This window comes from Formica exsecta, unplaced genomic scaffold (genome assembly GCF_003651465.1).
Source record: "Formica exsecta isolate Colony F162 unplaced genomic scaffold, ASM365146v1 scaffold2, whole genome shotgun sequence".
Classification (NCBI taxonomy): Eukaryota; Metazoa; Arthropoda; class Insecta; order Hymenoptera; family Formicidae; genus Formica; species Formica exsecta.
The window spans coordinates 4,187,110-4,206,883 of record NW_021849297.1 but is presented as its reverse complement, the minus strand read 5'-3'; the positions used below and the strand labels follow the sequence as shown (position 1 = coordinate 4,206,883).

Here is a 19,774-nt window from a genome sequence, read left to right as displayed (position 1 = left end):
TAGAAATAATTTAATTTTATTCGACTGTTAAAGGCGAGTCTCTTCCAACTAATTTTTTATTTCGCCATTTCCTTTTCTTTTTCATCGATGTTATTACAATTTAGAAAATGTATTCAACTTTACAAACTTTTCATGTATTACGTGTGGCTAGCTCGCGATATCGATACTTATATTTTTCTTATTTTATTAAATGTAAAATTAAATAATATATTTCAGAGAATTATATATATAATGATGATAGTTATTTGTGATACGTGGAACACAGTATTACGCGAGACTTTGTCATCGTTCTTTATCGAACCCTCGGATATTTCCCGCATTTCCGGGAAAATGACGGGACGGAATACCGACGCGTTGCACGCTGCTCTTTGTTTCCAGTCGCGTTGTGCCGTTAAGCGGCTCGCCGAAGAAACACCTGACGTCGTCAGGCGGTCGCCAGCAAGCAACCAGCCAACCAGCCAACCAGCCAGCCAAACCAACCAGGCGGGCAGGCAGGCAGACAGGCAGACAGGCAGCCCGCGTCGTACTTTCCGGGAAAATGACGGGACGGAATACCGACGCGTTGCACGCTGCTCTTTGTTTCCAGTCGCGTTGTGCCGTTAAGCGGCTCGCCGAAGAAACACCTGACGTCGTCAGGCGGTCGCCAGCAAGCAACCAGCCAGCCAGCCAGCCAACCAACCAGGCGGGCAGGCAGGCAGACAGGCAGACAGGCAGCCCGCGTCGTACGTAAGTACATACCTGTGGCAGGTGAATCGAGTCAGGTGCTCCAACAGATGGGCGCCTTTACTCGAGAAAGCGTTATAAAAGCGGTCTATCATAAATGTGGGTTACTAGCTATGACTAACGCCCGACGAGCTTGCGCTCGCGCACGCGTCCATAATTTGCGAATTATTTTCATCTAAGAATACGCTTATCGAGTCTAGGAAAGACTCGATTAATCCTTAAATACTGTTAAAACATATATATCGTACGTCTATTTTTTGGAAGACTTTTAGAAAAGTATATTAATTCATAAAAAGTAATGTGGAAAACTCCGACGAAATTAAATGATGGACGTAGAAAATAGAAAGATCAAAACTTAATTGTCGTATCACATAAATTCATATCGTCTCAGACAATAATATTTTGAATATTTTTCCTACATACATAAATCGATTTAGCTACGATGTCATATATTATATTCTGATTACATTGGAGATGTTTTGATTACATCCAAGAATTTATACCTATTGTTAGTTTCGACTAACTATCGAAGGCCAGGGAGTGTCAAATATCTTGTTTACCAATTTAAGAAACAGGGATATACTGTGCGAACAAAAAGCGAAAAGCTCAGTCGTCCTTCGACAGTGTACCCGCGATGTACATATGCGTCGCAAAGAAGGAGCGTAACGAATGTTGTCGCGTCTTTTCTCCTTTCTCGCTTTTTGTTTCACGGACACGTGGCGAGCGAATAATTACGGCGTATGCATGCACCGGCAGCATGTGCCTTCGTATGCTGTCGTTGTTACTTACGTACGTGCGAGCGTATGTGCGGTCACGTGTAAGAATGGGATAGCGAAAACGTGACGCGATTATACATTCTCGCTACATCGTCATCTCTGGCTTGGTGCAAGCACAAGCCGTCGTGCGTAGTCCGAGGTAGCGGTTTGGCGCGCGCGTTATGGTAATTTTATTAAATGTATGTTTCCTCTTTTAAGGAATTTAAAGAAGGCGCGCGCATAATCGCGAATGCCTGCTCGCCGAGCGATAATCTGCCGCGCGTTATCAGCGTCCGTCGATTATATTACTTAAACGATTCATACCGCAGAAAACAATAGATTTATGTTTAGGAGATAACGAATTGATCGTATTTCGTGATAGCGAAGGATATGTTAATTTGTCTGATGCATCGCGTATTACGGAATAATATTAGTTTATAAACTTTATTCCTTTATATTTGAAAGGGGATTTAATTTAATTTTAGTTTAATGTAAATTTTTGAAGACGCAACAAAAAAAAAATATTTATGATTATATAAAACAATCAATTTCTTTGATAAATAATTTTTTGGAAGTTTTAAATAGGTTTCTAAGTCATTAATTAATGACGATAAGTAGGAAAATACTAGCAAATGTACACGAATTAAAAAATTTAAAAAATTACGTTATATTATATTTATATAAATAGTTATACAATTATTATTACAATTATATAAATAGTTGTGTAGACAAATTATATATATAAGCAACGTTAAATAAATGAAATAATATAGATACGTCTCATAATATACCTCTTATAATAACAAAAACTTAGACAGAGTGCAAAATTTTATTGATGCTTTTGTTATTTTCTAAACATAAATTTATTAGTTTGTATAGTATTCATCATATCGGAATAATCGATAAACTTTGAATTAATGCAAGTTTAAACGGTGAAAAACTTTCTTGACACGCATAGATAGAAGAGGAATAAAGTTTAATTAATCGGAACCGAAAAAAGTTTTTATGACCGTCGCGATGACTACCGGTTAACAACCAGTGCGAACATAAAGTGCAATGGGTTGATATCTTCGAGAACGGATGTCCTCGTGTACGAGCGGAACGCTCTGGAAGAAACAGCTGCCAGCACTTTGTTCACGTCTGATTAGACGAAAGTAAAATATGTTTCCAGGGAAGATGTTATCGTTTCAAATCATAGTCGTTTCGTTTCGTTGTGCCTTTTGCATCGCGCGATTTTCCAGCTGTTCCAAAAAATCGAATGAACGATGCTTTGTCAAATTACCTTCCGACGTTCGCGTATATTTGAAAAATACACATTGATATCGAAAAATATTATATAGTGATTTTGTTAGAAATTATTATTTTTCTGTATAATCGCTGACGAAAACAGAAGATGTGGAAATTTTATCTCTTAACAAGATTCTTAAACAAATGCCATACTCATGCATTTTGTAACGTTTGCTTTGCATAATCTAACAAGCGCTTTTCGCGTTACATGAGGAATTCAATTATGTTTCTTAACACAAGGTTATTTCGTGCGCAATAACAATCGTGAGATGCGAAAAACTACAACAAGGTAAAATCTTGTATTAATTCTTGTGGTTTTCTTTTTAATGAGACTTATATAATATACACTTATAATATTATGTACGATCCCGCTACTTCTTATTTATAACGCAAATGAAATTAAGATAAAAGTATGTCGTACTAGTATGCCGCGATTTTATTACGATCATTTATCGATATTTTATTATACTAATGATTCATCCTTTACATCGTAATGTTAAAAAACTATAAAAACGATAGCTTATTATTGTTATTAAATCTCATCTAAGTGCGAGTAATAATTACAGAGACAGATGATTTTTTTTTTTATTCTAATTGACATTTAATAATAGCAAAGATTTAATATTTAAAATGTTTTATATGGAGATAATAATTATATAGATTAATTTGTAATATTAGGCATTTAACGAAAAATAATTGTACCTTTATGATGTTGTCGCTTCTTAGCTATTAGAATGATATCAATTTAATTCCAATAGCATGGTAATTTTTAAGATATACATAAATCGTAGTCTGTGCGTTCCTGCAAGCGCGGTCGGACTCTCGTTTTAATACACGAAGGGAGAGAGGCTCAAAGCTCATTGTGGCTCCGAGTCTCTCTCCGCACCGTTTCTCGTCGTTCGTCCTCAGCGACCGCGACGAAAAGGAAGAATTCAAGGTCAGCATGTTCTTCTGCATCGCTGCAACCCGTGCATTCTCCGACGGTACCTCGCATTATACACGTCTTACCGTGGCACGTCGCGAGACCTATCTTATTACGCATATTATTACAGGGCCCTCTCTTTGAAACGCGCGAAAGAACGCATTGTGCTGGCTGAGAATTTAAATACTTTAACTATTTCCTGTCCACTATATCCCCTCGCGTCTTTGTATGAAAAGTTCCTCGGATAAAGCGACTTAAGAAATAGTTAGTGTAGGAAAGTTTTCAAGGTCGTATATCTCTGAATATTAAAGAACACAGTTTGCGAAAACTCGCGATATGGTCGCGCAATCTTTGCAAGTCCAAGGCAAGTTCGCATGAAAAACAAACACTTACTACTGTGATGTCAGAGGTCAGATCATCGCGAGGAAATATAGGTGAATGGCTCTCGTGTAAAATTTACGAGAAATATATATATATGTATATATATATATATATATATATATACTCGCAAAGTTCCTCGGATAAAGCGACTTAAGAAATAGTTAGTGTAGGAAAGTTTTCAAGGTCGTATATCTCTGAATATTAAAGAACACAGTTTGCGAAAACTCGCGATATGGTCGCGCAATCTTTGCAAGTCCAAGGCAAGTTCGCATGAAAAACAAACACTTACTACTGTGATGTCAGAGGTCAGATCATCGCGAGGAAATATAGGTGAATGGCTCTCGTGTAAAATTTACGAGAAATATATATATATATATATATATATATATATATATATATACTCGCGCTTGAACCTTCTTTCGTTGAAATAAAATCCCTCCGAATCGATTTAAGACAAGATGAATTGCAATAACGAGCAGCCATGAATAGACTTGTAGAGGATGGATTTCAACTACGTAATAAGGGTGTTATGAATAAGAACACTCGCACGCGATTGTGTAAGCGGAAAACTTATTTGCCAATGCGACGATATATAGTATCGTGCTAGTACTACGGTGTTATAATATACGTGTTATATGTGACATATCATTGCGCCAGCGTTTTATCGCCAAGAAGCGCGATACGAGGCGACGATGTGAATATTTCGTGCGCGAAATCGCGAGAACTTTTACGCTACGCGATAAATATTTATATCATCGAGGAACGTTCGTTCTCGGCCAATCGCACATCGCAGTTTATCTCTTTTACTTCTTACGGAGATACGCGGTCTTGTCAATTTATAAACGTTTCTCGTATGTACATCCTGTACTTTGTGAGATGTACGTAAAATATCCAGGCAATCCGGACTCTGAAGTTTATTGATTTATCTAATATTGATCTTTATTTTCTTGCGCGTACAAAGATCTAGAAGATGGTCGTAAAGTCTTTCAGAATATTTAAACCGCGTAACATGATTTCTGTGAGACTCAATGAAAAATGTATAAGTTTAATTGTACAATAAATAAATGGACATATTTATCTTTATAAGTTATAAATTTTTTAATTAAAAGATGATGCAATTTTATATTGCACATTTCGAAAAATAAAAATATGTGTTTACGGAAATATCAGCATAATTCTAATCAAACATTTTTCCGAAGTTACGCAATTCACGCGGATTAAAAACACGAGTGCAAACTCCTAATTGAAGTCAGCATTTCTCTATTAAAAATTAAATACAAGTTATAAATTTCAAGAAACGAAACAATATTTCATCATCAATCCGAAACAGTATGAGCTTACATTTCTCTTCTCTACCGTAGAAAGTAACTTATGTTTTTTTTTTTTTGCTTTTTACACTGACGAAATTTTTTATGCGCGAATACAATTTCAAGTTTAAATCTCGGATTATAATGTATCTGCAGCGAATAATTTCACAGAGAGCGAGAAAAATGCGGAGTATCCAACCAGGTGGAACATTTCTGTTCCACCGCGTCGCGGATAAATTCCGCACACATGCAGCGCGCATATGCATTCGGACGGCGGCTCCGGGTGAGAGAGAAACGTGAAACGCGCGCGAAATTTTTCTATCGATCGGCGAGGGCACCCCGGCTTTGCGGCGAGGCACGGGGAGTCACGTTGTCCTCGCGTGTCGATACCGATAACACCCTCGCCCTCGGCGTCGCCTCGCGAGCGACGCTCCGTCGTAGCCGGTGCACGATAAGGCGCTTATCGCCACTGCCGCTGTACCGAGATACGACGGAGTCTCGGCTCGCGTAAGGATCGGCCCCGCGAAATAAAGACGAAGGTCGGCATGTAACGTACAATTTGCCTTTGGTCCTTTGGTCTCAAGATAGGCTGCTCGAAAGATCGTGACAAATTTCGGCGCCTCCTAATCACGCTGATAAAATTACTTTAATTCTTCTCTCTACTCGTTAAGATCATTATTACGATCTAGCCAGTTTACGATTGCATAAATGTTTTCCAAAAATTATAGATAAATTATACAGTTACATTGTACATGAATTTATTTCCTATATCAGAAATTACATTGCATTCTTACAATCTTTTTTTAGAAGCATCTTCGCGTAATATAATTTCATTCGTCGCACAAGGAAAATTAATATCGTCGAAGCGAATATTTTTAAATGCATCTATCGTCGCGTAGATCGATCATACACGACGAATGAGACTAATGAAATTATGCACACGGCTCCAGTTCTTTCTCTTGTATGATATAGCGACGCCACGTGTATCGCGCGTACGTAATTGCGGAATATTTTGTCATTTCATGGATTGGCAAAAGGCGCTTTTTTCTCTCTGTCGAGAGAGCATCCGCGCACGATGTTAGCCGACATGCCGGTCACGTAAACCCCGTAGTACCGAAGGTATTCTGTAAGCACACCGCGGAATACTAGAATACTATAGCGGCGAGAATGCGCGGCGCGTACCCGCAACGCGCGAGCGGATAAACGCGCTCGAATGCGCGCGATCGAAAGTGCGACGAAGTGCAGCGATGGGTTCAAAATTTTCGGGAGCTTCTTAGAAGAGATAAATATTGTCAAAGAGTACAACATTGACACGCCCCTTTATTTCTGATATATAATATTAAATAAGATTAACCGTATATTTAAACGTGTATATTAAATATCGCGTGAAATACACGGAAATTCGCGTCTAACTAATTAAATCGACTAATGAGAGCAATTCTTTCAGCGATTCAAGTGTTGGTTACGCGCGACGTATCTTTGATACATATCGTATTATTGTACAATATAAACGTGAAATTTGCAAAATGCTAATATTGCTGAATTGTTACTTTAAATAAACGGGAGGAATCCGATGAAATGCATATTGCATCGAAGAAAGGTGGATTTACATTTTCCTCGCGAGATAGGTCGGTTTCGAGGGGGAACATAAATCTCTCGCGCGATAAATGGAAAAGGCACTGTTATTCCGGGTATGCATATTACGCACGCGGGAGTCTAGCAAAAAGCGGCACGTAATCGAAGAAACAAAAAAGAGGGAAAGAAAAAAACGTTACGTCAGACGCGCGTATGTAAATTTCGCGCGACGTGTAATTCGGCTTTCGAACGGTTGTTCGGACGAAAAAGCGAATGCTCTATCGCGAACAAGTGGTCCTTGATCTTGCAGCTGACGCAGCACGGCATAAATTTTCGCAGCCGAATCCGCCTGTCTTGCCTATCGTGCTCGAAATCGTCTCGCGCTTCTGCTTTAACCGAGCTACTTCAGTTTTCGCCTCACTTCGACGAACCATTACCTCGCCCACGTCGTGAATACAATCGCCTAAAGTCCTCTCCGATCGAGTAAAACCGGTTTGGATCGCGACCAGTGCTGTAACTATTCTACCTATGCGGCTGGATTTCATGATCGAAGAGAGGAGAGCTCTAGCTCTCCTTTTACGAAGCCCGCGTTAAAAGAAGGCCACGGCGATAATCCCCAACGAATTAAACTACTCGAAACGTGGCGCGAATCTACGATCGACCTCTCGAATATCCCTTCGCGATTGAAACAAAGGGACGTAGAATAATAATTTGTAAATTTTTATCCTCATTTGTGTAAAAATCATCATCGTCTATAAATAAAATTTTGTCGACACACAAAAAATTTGATTATAATTTAAAAATTCAAGCCATTTTAAGAGAGATCAATTTAAACGATTCTGCGCTATTCGACAGGCTAAACTCGTGTTTGCGTATCACCGTCCATTTTATACACGCGCATTTTATATCGAATTCGTAGAAAGTTCGCGTGGAGAATTTTTTATTCAACAGCCGGAGCAGAGTTCGCGCTCTGTCGTCGATGAGGCGCCGATAACGCTAGCGAATGCAACGCGCCGCTAGCTTGTCAGTGTCATAAGATATATACGTGGAGTAGAGTGCAAAGGGTTAACGACATTCCACGATGAGAGAGCGACGTGTTCGTCGCCGCCCCGCGCGCTCTTAACCCCTAACCGGCGTTAAGCACTACTCGGTCATGCACCCCCGATGGCGCTACACGCTATGCAACCCCCGGCGGAAGCGGCGGCGGCTGCGGCGGCGGCGGCGACGGTGGCGGGATCGATCGCGCGCGCGTTTCTTCGTCTCCGACATAAAAATTAGTATTCCGCTCTCGTCGTGACGGCCAGCGCACGCTGGCGAGAACGAGAAAGAAGGGGAGGAGGTTAAAGGGGAAGAACGGGGGAGGGGGGAAGAGAATCGGCGAAACATTCAACCCCCGTCACGATCTCGTTTGTAACCCCCGAACTTACCCACCTATCTATACTCGCGCCTCTTCGTCCCGGCTTTCTCTCGGACGTTTTACGGAAACTGCACGACTCCGGGGTAACGCTCCTGAATATCGAAAACCGGGCCGATGCCGGTACCAAGGGACGATCCCCGTCCTCCCCCCTTTTGACTACGTGGGTCGCATTCGCGGACTCGGACGCGAATGCCGACCGAATGCCGATTCTCATCGCCCCCCTTCCCCCTCCCCCCGCCGCGGCTTCACCATAAGCGTGATTCATTTTAATTGCCGGCGTCTGTCTAATACTTCGCACTCACGGCCTCCCGTAAATCGTTCCTTTATCGCGGATTCAACGGATCATTCGATATTTAGCTATTCTCACTCTTTACACCTTAATGAAGATTAACTTTGCTGCAATCGAATAGCTATTGATCTGTTAATAGTCGTAAATATAAAAACGAATTGTTTTTTATTCGTTAATTGTTATTTATTCGTTCGATCTGTGATAAACTTTTAAAATAAAATGTGAAATGTTGTTGAAATTTTTAATATTATATTGAATTGATATCATTGTAAATGTATATTTGCAAACCAGATATGTAGAAGTGTTTTATATTAAAAATTGTGGAAATAAGAATTAAAAATAAATGTCAATTTAAAAATAAGAAAAAACAAAGTCAGAAAACAGGTTATTATTATTAAAGATTATTATTTATTAAATTGCATAAATTAATAAGAAAAATAACAAATATTTAATAACAAAAATTATAACCTGCCTCCTGTGAGGTTTGAACTCACGACCCCTGGTTTACGAGACCAGTGCTCTGCCACTGAGCTAAAGAGGCTGACGTTTTTCATGGTTAGCTAGAGAATGATACGGCACAGATGCTTATCCCACCCTTCAATCTTATTCATATCGAATTTAGATATATATGATTAGCATGTATATTACCTATTTTAATTATACTCTATCGATATCAATCGGGAATAATTTTTGAATTCGATTTAATAGCGTCACGCATATATTTTTGTTCTCTTCTCTCGTTAATATATTTGATCGCATTTAAATAGCGTTGCACTTTTTAAAGAACTATTTAGAGTGTCTGCTATACGATGATGAACCTCGAGGAACTTCCGAAAATAAAATTCGACCCACAAATCTCGCGTGACGCAAAGCAGATGTCAGTTGCCACTTCCCGTTTTGCGCGCGGTACACAATAAGCCCCACGTGCTTTTGGGTTCCCTCGGGTAAGAGGGACACGTGCAAACTCACTTTCCTCACTTCGGTTGGCCGTAAAGGACAGATGTCGGGGGCCGTCTTAAAGATTTCTCTCGAAGGGGCGACCCTTTTCGGGGACCGGCGAGGCTCTGTGAGACGCAATAAAAGGGACCCAACGGAACGCGCTTTCGTAAGACCATTGTACTATTAAGCAGATGTTATCCAATGAATGCGCGCAATGCATAATATGAATCGCGGACAAAGGGCTCGATTTTTCTAGGACGCCTGAGAATTTTGCATCTTGCCAATCTTTTTCTCATAAATGCATTCGAATTATCGATCAATATTCAATTCATATTTGTCCCTATAACATGATTAATTAATGTCATATTTTTGAATCGTAGGCGTGTAGTGACTAGATTGTAGCCTTTTCATTAAAGTTCATTAAAGGTTCATTAAAGTTCTTATATTGAGATTGTAGTATCTCTCCGCATAATCGGTGTATTATATTTTTAGTATTTTAATTAAAAGTGTAAAATGTGACAGAGAAAAATAGAAAATTTTATTTTACAATATATTTAATTTCATAAAACTTGTAAAATATATTGTATATTTTTTGTGGATTTTTTTTTTTTTTTGATACCCATATACTTTAGCGCGCTGTACTTCGAAAAAATGTTAAAAGATTCAAATAAAATTATATCGGTGTAAAGAAGAACGTTTCGATCTCTAGTGAAATTAACTTTCAGTTATTTAATTAAAACTTGCATTCGAAACTATGACTTTTCAAATGTAAAAGTGTCTCTTTGTTGTCAGGGTAATCAAATTACATGAGAAAACGATGATAAATAATCTATTAATTTAAAAATGTGTCATACAATATTTTTAATAGATAAACCTTTCACTTTGACTTATCAGTTTCATAGTATCATCGTAATTGGCCCACACACACACACATCGATAATTGATAGACTTTGTGTTCAATAGATCTTTCATGAATCTCCCGGATGTATACTGCACGATATTCTCGTCGCTTGAAAATTCAGAGAATCCAATTAAAAGAGCGGATGCCCATTTAACCGCAACGAAACATGCACTGTCTCGTCTGTGCATATATACAGCAATTCGTTTATATCTATAAACGCACGAGGCTGAAAGTTACCATTGACTCACCTTTTCATATAAAAGACAATTGAGAGATACGTTAAAAATTAAGAGACGTCATGTCGCATAGTTAAAAAAAGATAAAGGATTTATTAGTACATATATTCTAAAAGCGTATATTAAAAGAATCTTTATATATATATATGTATGTATATTATATATTTAAATTTCGTTTGATAATGAGATGTAATATCTAAAAAAAACATAGTCCAAACAATAAAAAGTAAAAAGTTAAGAACAAAAACGCGCTAAACGCATTGATTGGCTTATAGAATTAATTATAAGAATAAACATCGCTAACACAAGCCAGTCATCTACGAAGGTGCGATTTCTTTCATTTGTCTCTGATTTCGCTCATTCACCGTAATCGCTCGGCTAACGAACAAAGCTGTCTATGATGTCCACGTGGTTTGCAATTACGGGATACGTTATACTATACGACCCCTTGGCGCGTCTTTCGAGAAATTTCCCGTTTGATGAAAGCAGACTCGCGCTCGCGCCAAAGAGCGGTCCAACGTGCGAGTGGTGGCCGCGCCACGACGAGCGGCGAGCGGCGAGACGAAGCCAACCGGCCAACCTCCGCTTCGTACCCTTGAACCTAACAGACGCTCGCGATGTTGCCGCCTCGTGCAAGTATGCCGCGAGCGGAGAGCGACGGAGGAGCGGAGCGGAACGGAACGGTGCGGAGAGCGCAGCGTGCTCGTTCGGTCGCCCCGGCTACGTTCGGTCGCACTCGGCTGTGCTCGATGCGTGCTTTCTTCGTAAGAATTCCGTGGCCGTGCCGTTCGCTTCCCCTCCTTTCCCGTCACCGTCGTCCTCGTCGTCCTCGTCGTCGTCGTCGTCGTCGTTGTCGGCAGCGGTCGGCTGGCGCGGTGCCGGCCGAGTTGACGTCACGCGCGTCAGCGTTACGCATAGTGTTACGTAAAAAACGTGCGGCTGGTTTGGTTGGCTGGCTGGCTGGCCGGTTGATTGCTTGGCTGGCGAACTCTACTCGGTGGAGCATGTCGCCGCACGTAGCGTAGCGTAGCATCGCTTATGCGACGCTTACGTTCGCATTAAGCGACATTCTATGCATCACGTACAGCTAAACGCGCGCGTTCTCCTTCGCGACTACTATATAACGGAGACAAATAATTTTTCATCTCTCCTACTCTGATTCATCTCTGTTTCACTTCTCTCGAGTTCTACCTCGTAAATCGAGATAATTTCGGATGAAAAACATTATCCTATATTATCTCTCGTATTCGTTTCGCGTTTAAATGTACCGTCAGATTTCCAAGGTTGATTCCTTTAATATGAACGTACAATGTTATCAGAATGATCGGATGATAATGATTAGCGGTAAATGTAAGATACGGATGCGCGCTTCACGCGGCGTTAGGCTCGGAGTTTTTTTTTTTTTACCGCCTTTGTTTAGCGCTACGTGCGTACGCGTACGAGTGTCTACTTCTCTTACTGCGTAGTATGAAAAAAAAAAAAAATATCGCGCGCATAGTATAAACGCGATGAGAATCCGGATAGCTATATTTAGAAAGTTAAATGCGCCACGTGCAAATAGCGTAGCTCTACGACGATAATTTATGTGCGAGGAGAGATGCGCCAGCCGAGACGTTTTTCCTCTTCTTTTTATCTTTTTTTTTTTTTTCTTTTTTACGTAACGTTACGCGCGACTCCGTGACGTCAGTTCGTCGGTGCTCTTCGGCATGCCGCCAGTCAATTTTATCGGCGGATTCCTCGTGGAGAAAGCATAGACAAACATAACCCACATAGAACGGTCTCTTCTCGAGCGCGGCAGGGTCAATGTACGATGAAACCGGAAATTCGTCGTCTGCCTCGAGTCGACTAGAGAAGAGTTCCCATTTTTATTTTTCCTTCTCTACTTTTTCGCTAGCACGACAATTTTACGTTAACTCATCGTTTTAACGCGCGTGAACCGTGTTATCTGTCTTATCTGTGCTGTAAAACCGGGCTAACAGGACGACGAACTCAAACGAAGGGGGATCTCTGTCGGATATATTTGGATTATATTTGGGGTTTTTGTAATAGAGTATTTTCATTCTTCTGTGAAAATCGAGGAAGATAATAAAGAGACCATTCTTGTACTGGACGCTCTTAGCTTTATATCCGCATTTTTCTTATGAATGATTAATATAATTAATTATTTCAATATTCTTTCTTTTTTCAATTTTACACACAAAGAGTTAATTTAGATATAATTGAAAAAAATGTGTTTAAATGTCACACACGGATACAAGTTAAGTGTACTAACGGTTAAACTGGGGCAAATGGTTTAAACCGGTTCTGAGAAGATGCTAATAAATATAAAGCGAGAAATTATTTATTCTACAAGTTATTAAACATGCGTATATAAAATTGAAAAAGATGTTTCTTGAAAATTTATGCTAAAGTTATAAATAAATTTTTAAAATTTTTATTTAACTTTATTATACTTGCTTGATCAAGTCTATACTGCCGAAAGTCTTTTTCTACTTTCATAACTTCTATATTTGTAAAAACTGTTAGAGTCGATAAAAGTCGTAGTTTGTAGCTTTAAAAATTGGATTTACATATGCTATATAAAAGAGGCATTTTAAAATCGCATCTTTAATTGCATTCAACGAAGATTAAATTGCCGACAGCTCGCGCAGGCAATGTTTCTTTCATCATAAATGTGTCATAATACTCGCAATAATGTGTGATTTATGTTCGCGCTGCGAAACCGCAGAAATCCAAGAAAAGCTATTTACACAAAGGAACACTGAGACGCGAGGAGTCTTTCCTCGCGAGAGAGCTCCGTGCATCCTCCTTTATTCTCCCGGTATGCTCCTTTATCCGCCGCGTCCGCGTCTCCCGTTCGCACGCTCGTGTGCCATTTACGAGGCAAACCGGTTTACGCTTTTTGCGAGCCTCGACTTCGCGAAGAATGTTGATTTTTGCGATATATACTTGGGAACCTAACCTACATCATTATCCGTGTGGATGAGCTGACTGTGCTTCAAAACTCTCTCTCGCCCGTGCAAGTTATACAAAACTGTCTTTAGCCTTTTTAGTACGCTGACAGGGGCATTATATTACATTGAAATATTCGAGGAAGATTATGCGCTTCGGAAATCACCTGATGTCTATTTTAAATAGGGCATTGTTTAAATCGGATTGTTTTGTCGTGCCTTTTTCATTTTAAAGCGGCGAGCGTGAATTATGTATTTATTACGCCGGAAATTCAACTGTCCGTGAATAGCGCAAAAATAATATATTTTGTGAACATAAGAATATTTACATAATCCTGCAAAAATTATATGAATTGAAGAAGAATCGATATAAAATTTATACTATAAAATTACATTCGAAATGCTTCGGTATTAAATTTTCAGATATATATTGTATTGTATATAATAATTCTCAATTTCACGGAGTAAATTTCTATCAAATTTTTTATCTTTTAATCTTTACCCTACTTTCGATTTTATTGACTCACGTCAATTAAATCAAATCGTCTCTTATCATATTTCGTTACCTGTGATATTTTACAATCAATAAATAGAAATAAACTGTGGAAACAGATAAAAAAAATTAACTGCGTTGGTTCAGATTGATTTAAGGAGGATCATAAAGAGCCTTTATATCGACTATCAAATTAGTTTGGATTTATTAATTCAGGGGTCTCTCTCTCTCTCTCTCTTCCCGGAAGAAAAAAAAATTTAATTTAAGCTGCCCCCAAGAAACTGATAGAAGTTGTTTGATTCGTCCATTTTTTTTTTTATCGGATGAGAACAATCCCACGGGACGTGGCGCACCTGACATGTTTAGTTTTCGTGAAGGTGCCCCGTCCGGGCCTTTAACAGTGGCATCACGAGCGAAAAATGATAATGAGGCGCACAGTGCTGTAGGTTAGTGAGAACAATAGCCAGTTTATACTTAATGAGTCTGCATGCATGCGGCTCGCGTGCTCGTGTAGTAAAAATATTTTCGGGCGCCGGGCCGTGCCTCGAATGACGAGCGCAGGAATTGTCGAATTCGTCCTCGACCGTGGAGGACAAAGTCGCTTTTCTCTCTCTGTCTCTTGACACGGAATTTCAATTCTATCATTATATACCCGCTTCGTCTCGTTTCTCGCACGTGTTGTCATGTTACAACGATCCTATATACGTGTTTATCGGATTCGCGAACGTACATATAAATAACCGCGATATTTTTACTCTGTGCGTAATTCCGTTATGATAAAAAATGCGCGTTCGTATACGCGTTGAGTGATATTTATATCGCTACACTAGAGAAGGGATCTAATACAATTTTACTTGAGATAGTTATCGATTCTACAGACATGACGAAACTCTGATATCTTATCGTTAGACTAATTATCATGGATAAACCCGGAGAGATTAGTTTTGCGTATCATCCGTAGCATCGAGGATTCCGATTGCGATATAAATTATTCCAGTAAAACAATATGGAAGATTCGGCTATCCGTGAGCTGTCAGGGAAGACGAAGATCGTCGGGCGAACAGCTTCCAGTAAACGGTACGCGGTGTGCATCTTTCCGCGCGGGATATTATCGACGACGAGTCACAAACGAGTTGCGCCCGATCGGGAACCGGTTTGTCGAAACTTTCGAAAATTCCAGTATAATGTAGCCAAGCTTCTTTTCTCGGCGGGTGTCCGGCTCACAAGAGCGAACGAAGATACACCGATCGCGCTTCTCTTTTCTCTCGTTCTTTATTTACAATTACTTACGTAACGAGGCGCGAGCCTCTCTTTCCTTGCGTCTCTTGAATGATCGTTGGAGACACGGCGACTTGATCACGCCAGATTCGTGCATATCGAATGCGCGCGCGTATAAAAATAGCATTAATAGTATGTCGCGTGCACACGCGCAAGCGGAAGTTGTTCACTTACCTTCGCGTGAAATCGTATCTTGAGAGTCGCTGCTTTATCTGAGACACTGACAAGAAATCACTGGCGCGCGTTATTATTCGCGTCGGGAAATCGCACCGTGCAAAAACCCGAGCTTATTATAAGTTACGTCGAGAAAATAGTCGCGCTCGATAACTCGCGGCTATATGCGAGCGAGCAGACACGGCTCCGATATCTGACGAAAAAGGTACGCTCGTGTAATTATCGCTGCGAAAAAACTAAATATATAGAATAAAATAGTCGGTTGTGAATTATCGAAAGATCGCAAAAGGATATTATACAATACACGGATATTTTCACAGACATGATCGTTTCTAAACGGAGAACAAAATTTCATTACTGAACAAGTTTCGCAATCATCTTGTCGTTTCTCTCGTGATGTATTATAAAGTATAATCGTTTGAATCTTTAATAAACCACGTATGCGCAACTGCGTCTTCGACACAAAAATCCAGGATAATAATCTGTTTCCGCAAAACTTTCCCGAGTTTTCACGCGAGCGCATATCAAATTTCGATAAATATGAAAGTTTCAATTGGTAATAATAAATTTTCACACACAAGTGTACTCACGTGCATCGCGTTGACCGATCGACGACGATGCTGTTCGGTAACTCAGGCAAAATATCTGGATCAGACAGAACATCTTGTAGGTCCTTTGTGACAACTTGACTCCATCTTTCTGAAAATTATTAAAATTAATTAATAGAGACGATTTTTCCCTTTAAATTTAGCGTAAGATAAATTTCGAGTACTTTGATAAATCTTTACTCTAATAACTTTTTCGAGTCTCTTATATTTTTATTTAAATTTGTTGCATTTTATAATTTTTTATATACATACTACCTTCGAAAAAAACGACTCGAAAATATTTGTCAAAATTTAACAGTACCATATATCATAGCAATTATTCGTTTTAACTTTCTATTACGTGTTATTAATGTGCTATTGATTGCTAGGAATTGTAGCGATTAATTATTTTTTTACCTGGAACGGAACTCTTCTCTCTTTCATCTTCGGTAACGCGCTGATCGCGTTCAAATCCGTTCGCTAATTGCCCCGACATTCTCCAGTCGTGTATTTCCTTCCGTAAAATGTAAATCGGGTCATTGTTATCCGCGCTGGCGACGCATGTCTCGTCGTACAAGCAATCCTTGTGTTTCGCATCGTCGCGCACCTTCTTATTCTCCTTTCGCGAAAGAAGCCGCTGCTCGCAAGAACCTCGCGGTTTCGCCGCGCCGGTTTTTATGGACTTTCCGCCCTTCGAAGATCGCGTCTTCTGCGATGATGTTCCCGCAGATGCGGATCTTTTCCTATCGACTACGAGATTCGCTCGTCGCTCGGAAGAAACATTTCTCGAGAACATGTTGACAGCAGCGGTTCTCCGACGATTGCAATATTATTTAACTATCTGGAATATCAAACATGGCATGTGTTAATTACAATAATACAAAATACAAAAATAACGATAAATCAATAAATTGTACATTATCAGTTTAATTAAAACAAGAATAAATAAATGTAAATTAACATAAATTCAACAACTATAACTTACAACTACAATCATGTCGGCAATATAACACGCAACAATGGGGTTATGAATCTATTTATCTACAATAGTGCGGAAATACAAGCGATAAATAATTGCACGACATATCAAACAATCTCATCACCAAATCCCGAAAAGCCAAAAAATTAAATTATTTATTTTTTTAATTATTGCAAAGAATTTGTTTATATAACTTGCATAAAACTCGAAGCGAATAAACCAGCGATTTAACGTGTACGCGTTCCAAGATTTAACAGACGTGTGACGTGTGACTTGTACATACAGCGCGTTTCAAGTCCGTTGGCTTCGCGCAAGAACCCTCAGCTGTCAGCTAAATTCACGCTACCGTAACGAAGACAAAACGTTATGAACATACTCGTGCGGAACGAAACTCAACTGAACTGGGCAACAAAACGATTCCCCGATACCCGACTTCCCGCCATTGGCGTGATTGTCACGTTTAAAATAAAAATTATTAATGTTATACGAATCTCGTGTCCCATAAAAGATATCATGTCTCATAAAAGATGGAGCCAATTATTTTCAAAAATACCGCCTCGTAAAAGGAACATGTAGCGTCTCTTGCACAGAATATATGTACACACACACGCGCACGCGCGCGCAATCTTTCGTTCTTTACGTATTTATTATATATTTATTATATATTTGGCATAAAATGTTACCTCCCCTCTCCACATATCTCTGTAATATAGTACGATAATAATATATTATTCATCATTTCGAAAACAAAGGCAAAAATGCATGGACGAACAACGAAGGGTCCGCGCTTCATCGATCCGCCGTGTCGATACGAAACATCTGCTGTTTATTTACTGCCATCGAACTCCGCCGATATCGTGCTTCTTTCAAAAGCGACGATCGAACGACACGCGAATCGATCCCGTTTCATTTAACTTTCACTACATTTCATTTAACTCTCGCCCAAAAAATTTCTCCGCGAGAGCTCACTTTTCAATTACTGTAACGGTCAGTGGTTAAACCTGAAATTCGCGCGTTAAATTTCATCTACTTTACCCTTTGCATACCTTTATCTGTTTGAATAGATGAATGGACATGACGGCATTATTCTTTTCTGCCATATAACTTTCGAAATATCAACTTTGTGTAAAATTAATATCGATATGAATAAAACGTCGAGCAAATAACACTTCTTGACGACCTCCGCGGCAATTTAGAATTTAAGATAATAAAAATAAGCAAAAGAAAATTGAGGTTTTCTCTTTTATCTTCGAATTAAATATGTGTGATCTGAAAAAACATATAATGTTAGATATGGCAATTTGAGTAATTAGATGCGAATTATGATATTGTTTTTATATTAATTTTTTTCCCGTGATATATTCAAAGAGACATGATGACGTTATTAAAGGCGATATTTTATTTGTCGTACAAGCTTTTGTTGGACGTTCGGATTGGCTGCTATTGCGAGAGACTTTTAAACCCTAGACAGTCCCTATTCGATAACTAATCGACACGTCCAATAAGCTCGTATGATATGTAATATTACGATATATATAAATCATTTTACTTGAATTGTATATATATATCTCGCGCACGTGCTTCTTCCTAACCTCGAAAGCATCCGTCAGAGTTGGACGAGATATATATGTATATATTTGCGAAATTACGAATACAGTAAAAATTAACAACAAAGTTATTTTGCAGAAATCATTTAACTTACATAATGGCGATGCAAGTTCCGGCTGATGTAGATGCTGATCAAATAAAATCTGTATGTATTTCTACACTTGTGTGTATACATATAAATAATCTTTTTTTATCATATATTTTTTCGTTACATTATAAACAATTTTAACAATGTATAAGTTATATTTGTATATACTTAAATAATAATGAAGGTGAATTTATTTAAGCACATATAATATGAATATATTATTTGTTTCAGTTTCGAGACTTTCTGACTTCGTATAATAAACTCTCAGAAATTTGCTTTATCGATTGTATAACTGACTTTACGACGCGAGAAGTTAAAACCAAAGAAGAGAAATGTGCTCTTAATTGTATGGAAAAGTATCTGAAAATGAATCAACGAGTGTCTCAACGGTTCCAAGAATTTCAAATGACTGCTAATGAAAATGCTATGGCAGCTGCTAAAAGACAAAATCAGGCAAATTAAGTTTAGTAATAAAAATGTAAATAAATAGACTTTATCTTGATCTTCTATATCATAATCTTATATCTTATTATGATACAAGATTACAAGAAATATCACTTGCATGTTCCTTTGGATATTGTTAATTCAAGTGAGTATTTCTATATAAATATTATTACTTCATCCAATATCTGATAGATACATGTTATTTTAAAATTTTGTAAAATAAAAAAAAATTGCATAATGAATGTACACTTTGTAATATGTGTGGTTTAGAAAAAGTTACATATTGTGTATATATATTATAAACATAGAACAATAGAGAATTAATGTACATGTTAAATAAGTAAGCTTGTTTTATTTGTCATCTTAATATGCAAATGGTACTGAGCTAAACCTTTAATTTTACAGATATAATTTTTTCCAGATTATAACACATTGAATAT

General features: G+C 38.6%; 2 protein-coding genes and 1 non-coding gene across 5 annotated transcripts; 1 reads left to right on the top strand and 2 right to left on the bottom strand.

Annotated features, from left to right (window-relative positions):
* The first annotated feature begins 656 nt into the window (after positions 1-656).
* On the top strand, positions 657-19,697 carry LOC115234229 (mitochondrial import inner membrane translocase subunit Tim9-like). 3 transcript variants are annotated; one of them, XM_029805080.1, is made up of 3 exons: positions 657-726; positions 18,881-18,947; positions 19,122-19,697. In XM_029805080.1, exons 2-3 carry the CDS (start codon positions 18,900-18,902, stop codon positions 19,350-19,352), a joined length of 279 nt encoding a protein of 92 aa, XP_029660940.1. In that variant the 5' UTR covers positions 657-726; positions 18,881-18,899; the 3' UTR covers positions 19,353-19,697. The 3 variants fall into 3 exon arrangements, with proteins under 3 accessions (XP_029660940.1, XP_029660939.1, XP_029660941.1); XM_029805079.1 differs by lacking the exon at positions 657-726 and adding an exon at positions 3,020-3,054; XM_029805081.1 differs by lacking the exon at positions 657-726 and adding an exon at positions 3,684-3,702.
* On the bottom strand, positions 9,126-9,197 carry Trnat-cgu. The gene has a single exon. It is a non-coding gene; the product is annotated as a tRNA-Thr (tRNA).
* LOC115234228 lies at positions 14,484-18,363 on the bottom strand. Its single transcript, XM_029805078.1, has 3 exons — positions 18,241-18,363; positions 16,633-17,056; positions 14,484-16,327 (listed from the first exon to the last, which is right to left on the bottom strand). The coding sequence occupies exons 2-3, from the start codon at positions 17,009-17,011 to the stop codon at positions 16,215-16,217; spliced, it is 492 nt and encodes a 163-aa protein (XP_029660938.1). The 5' UTR covers positions 17,012-17,056; positions 18,241-18,363; the 3' UTR covers positions 14,484-16,214.
* Positions 19,698-19,774: the final 77 nt, after the last annotated feature.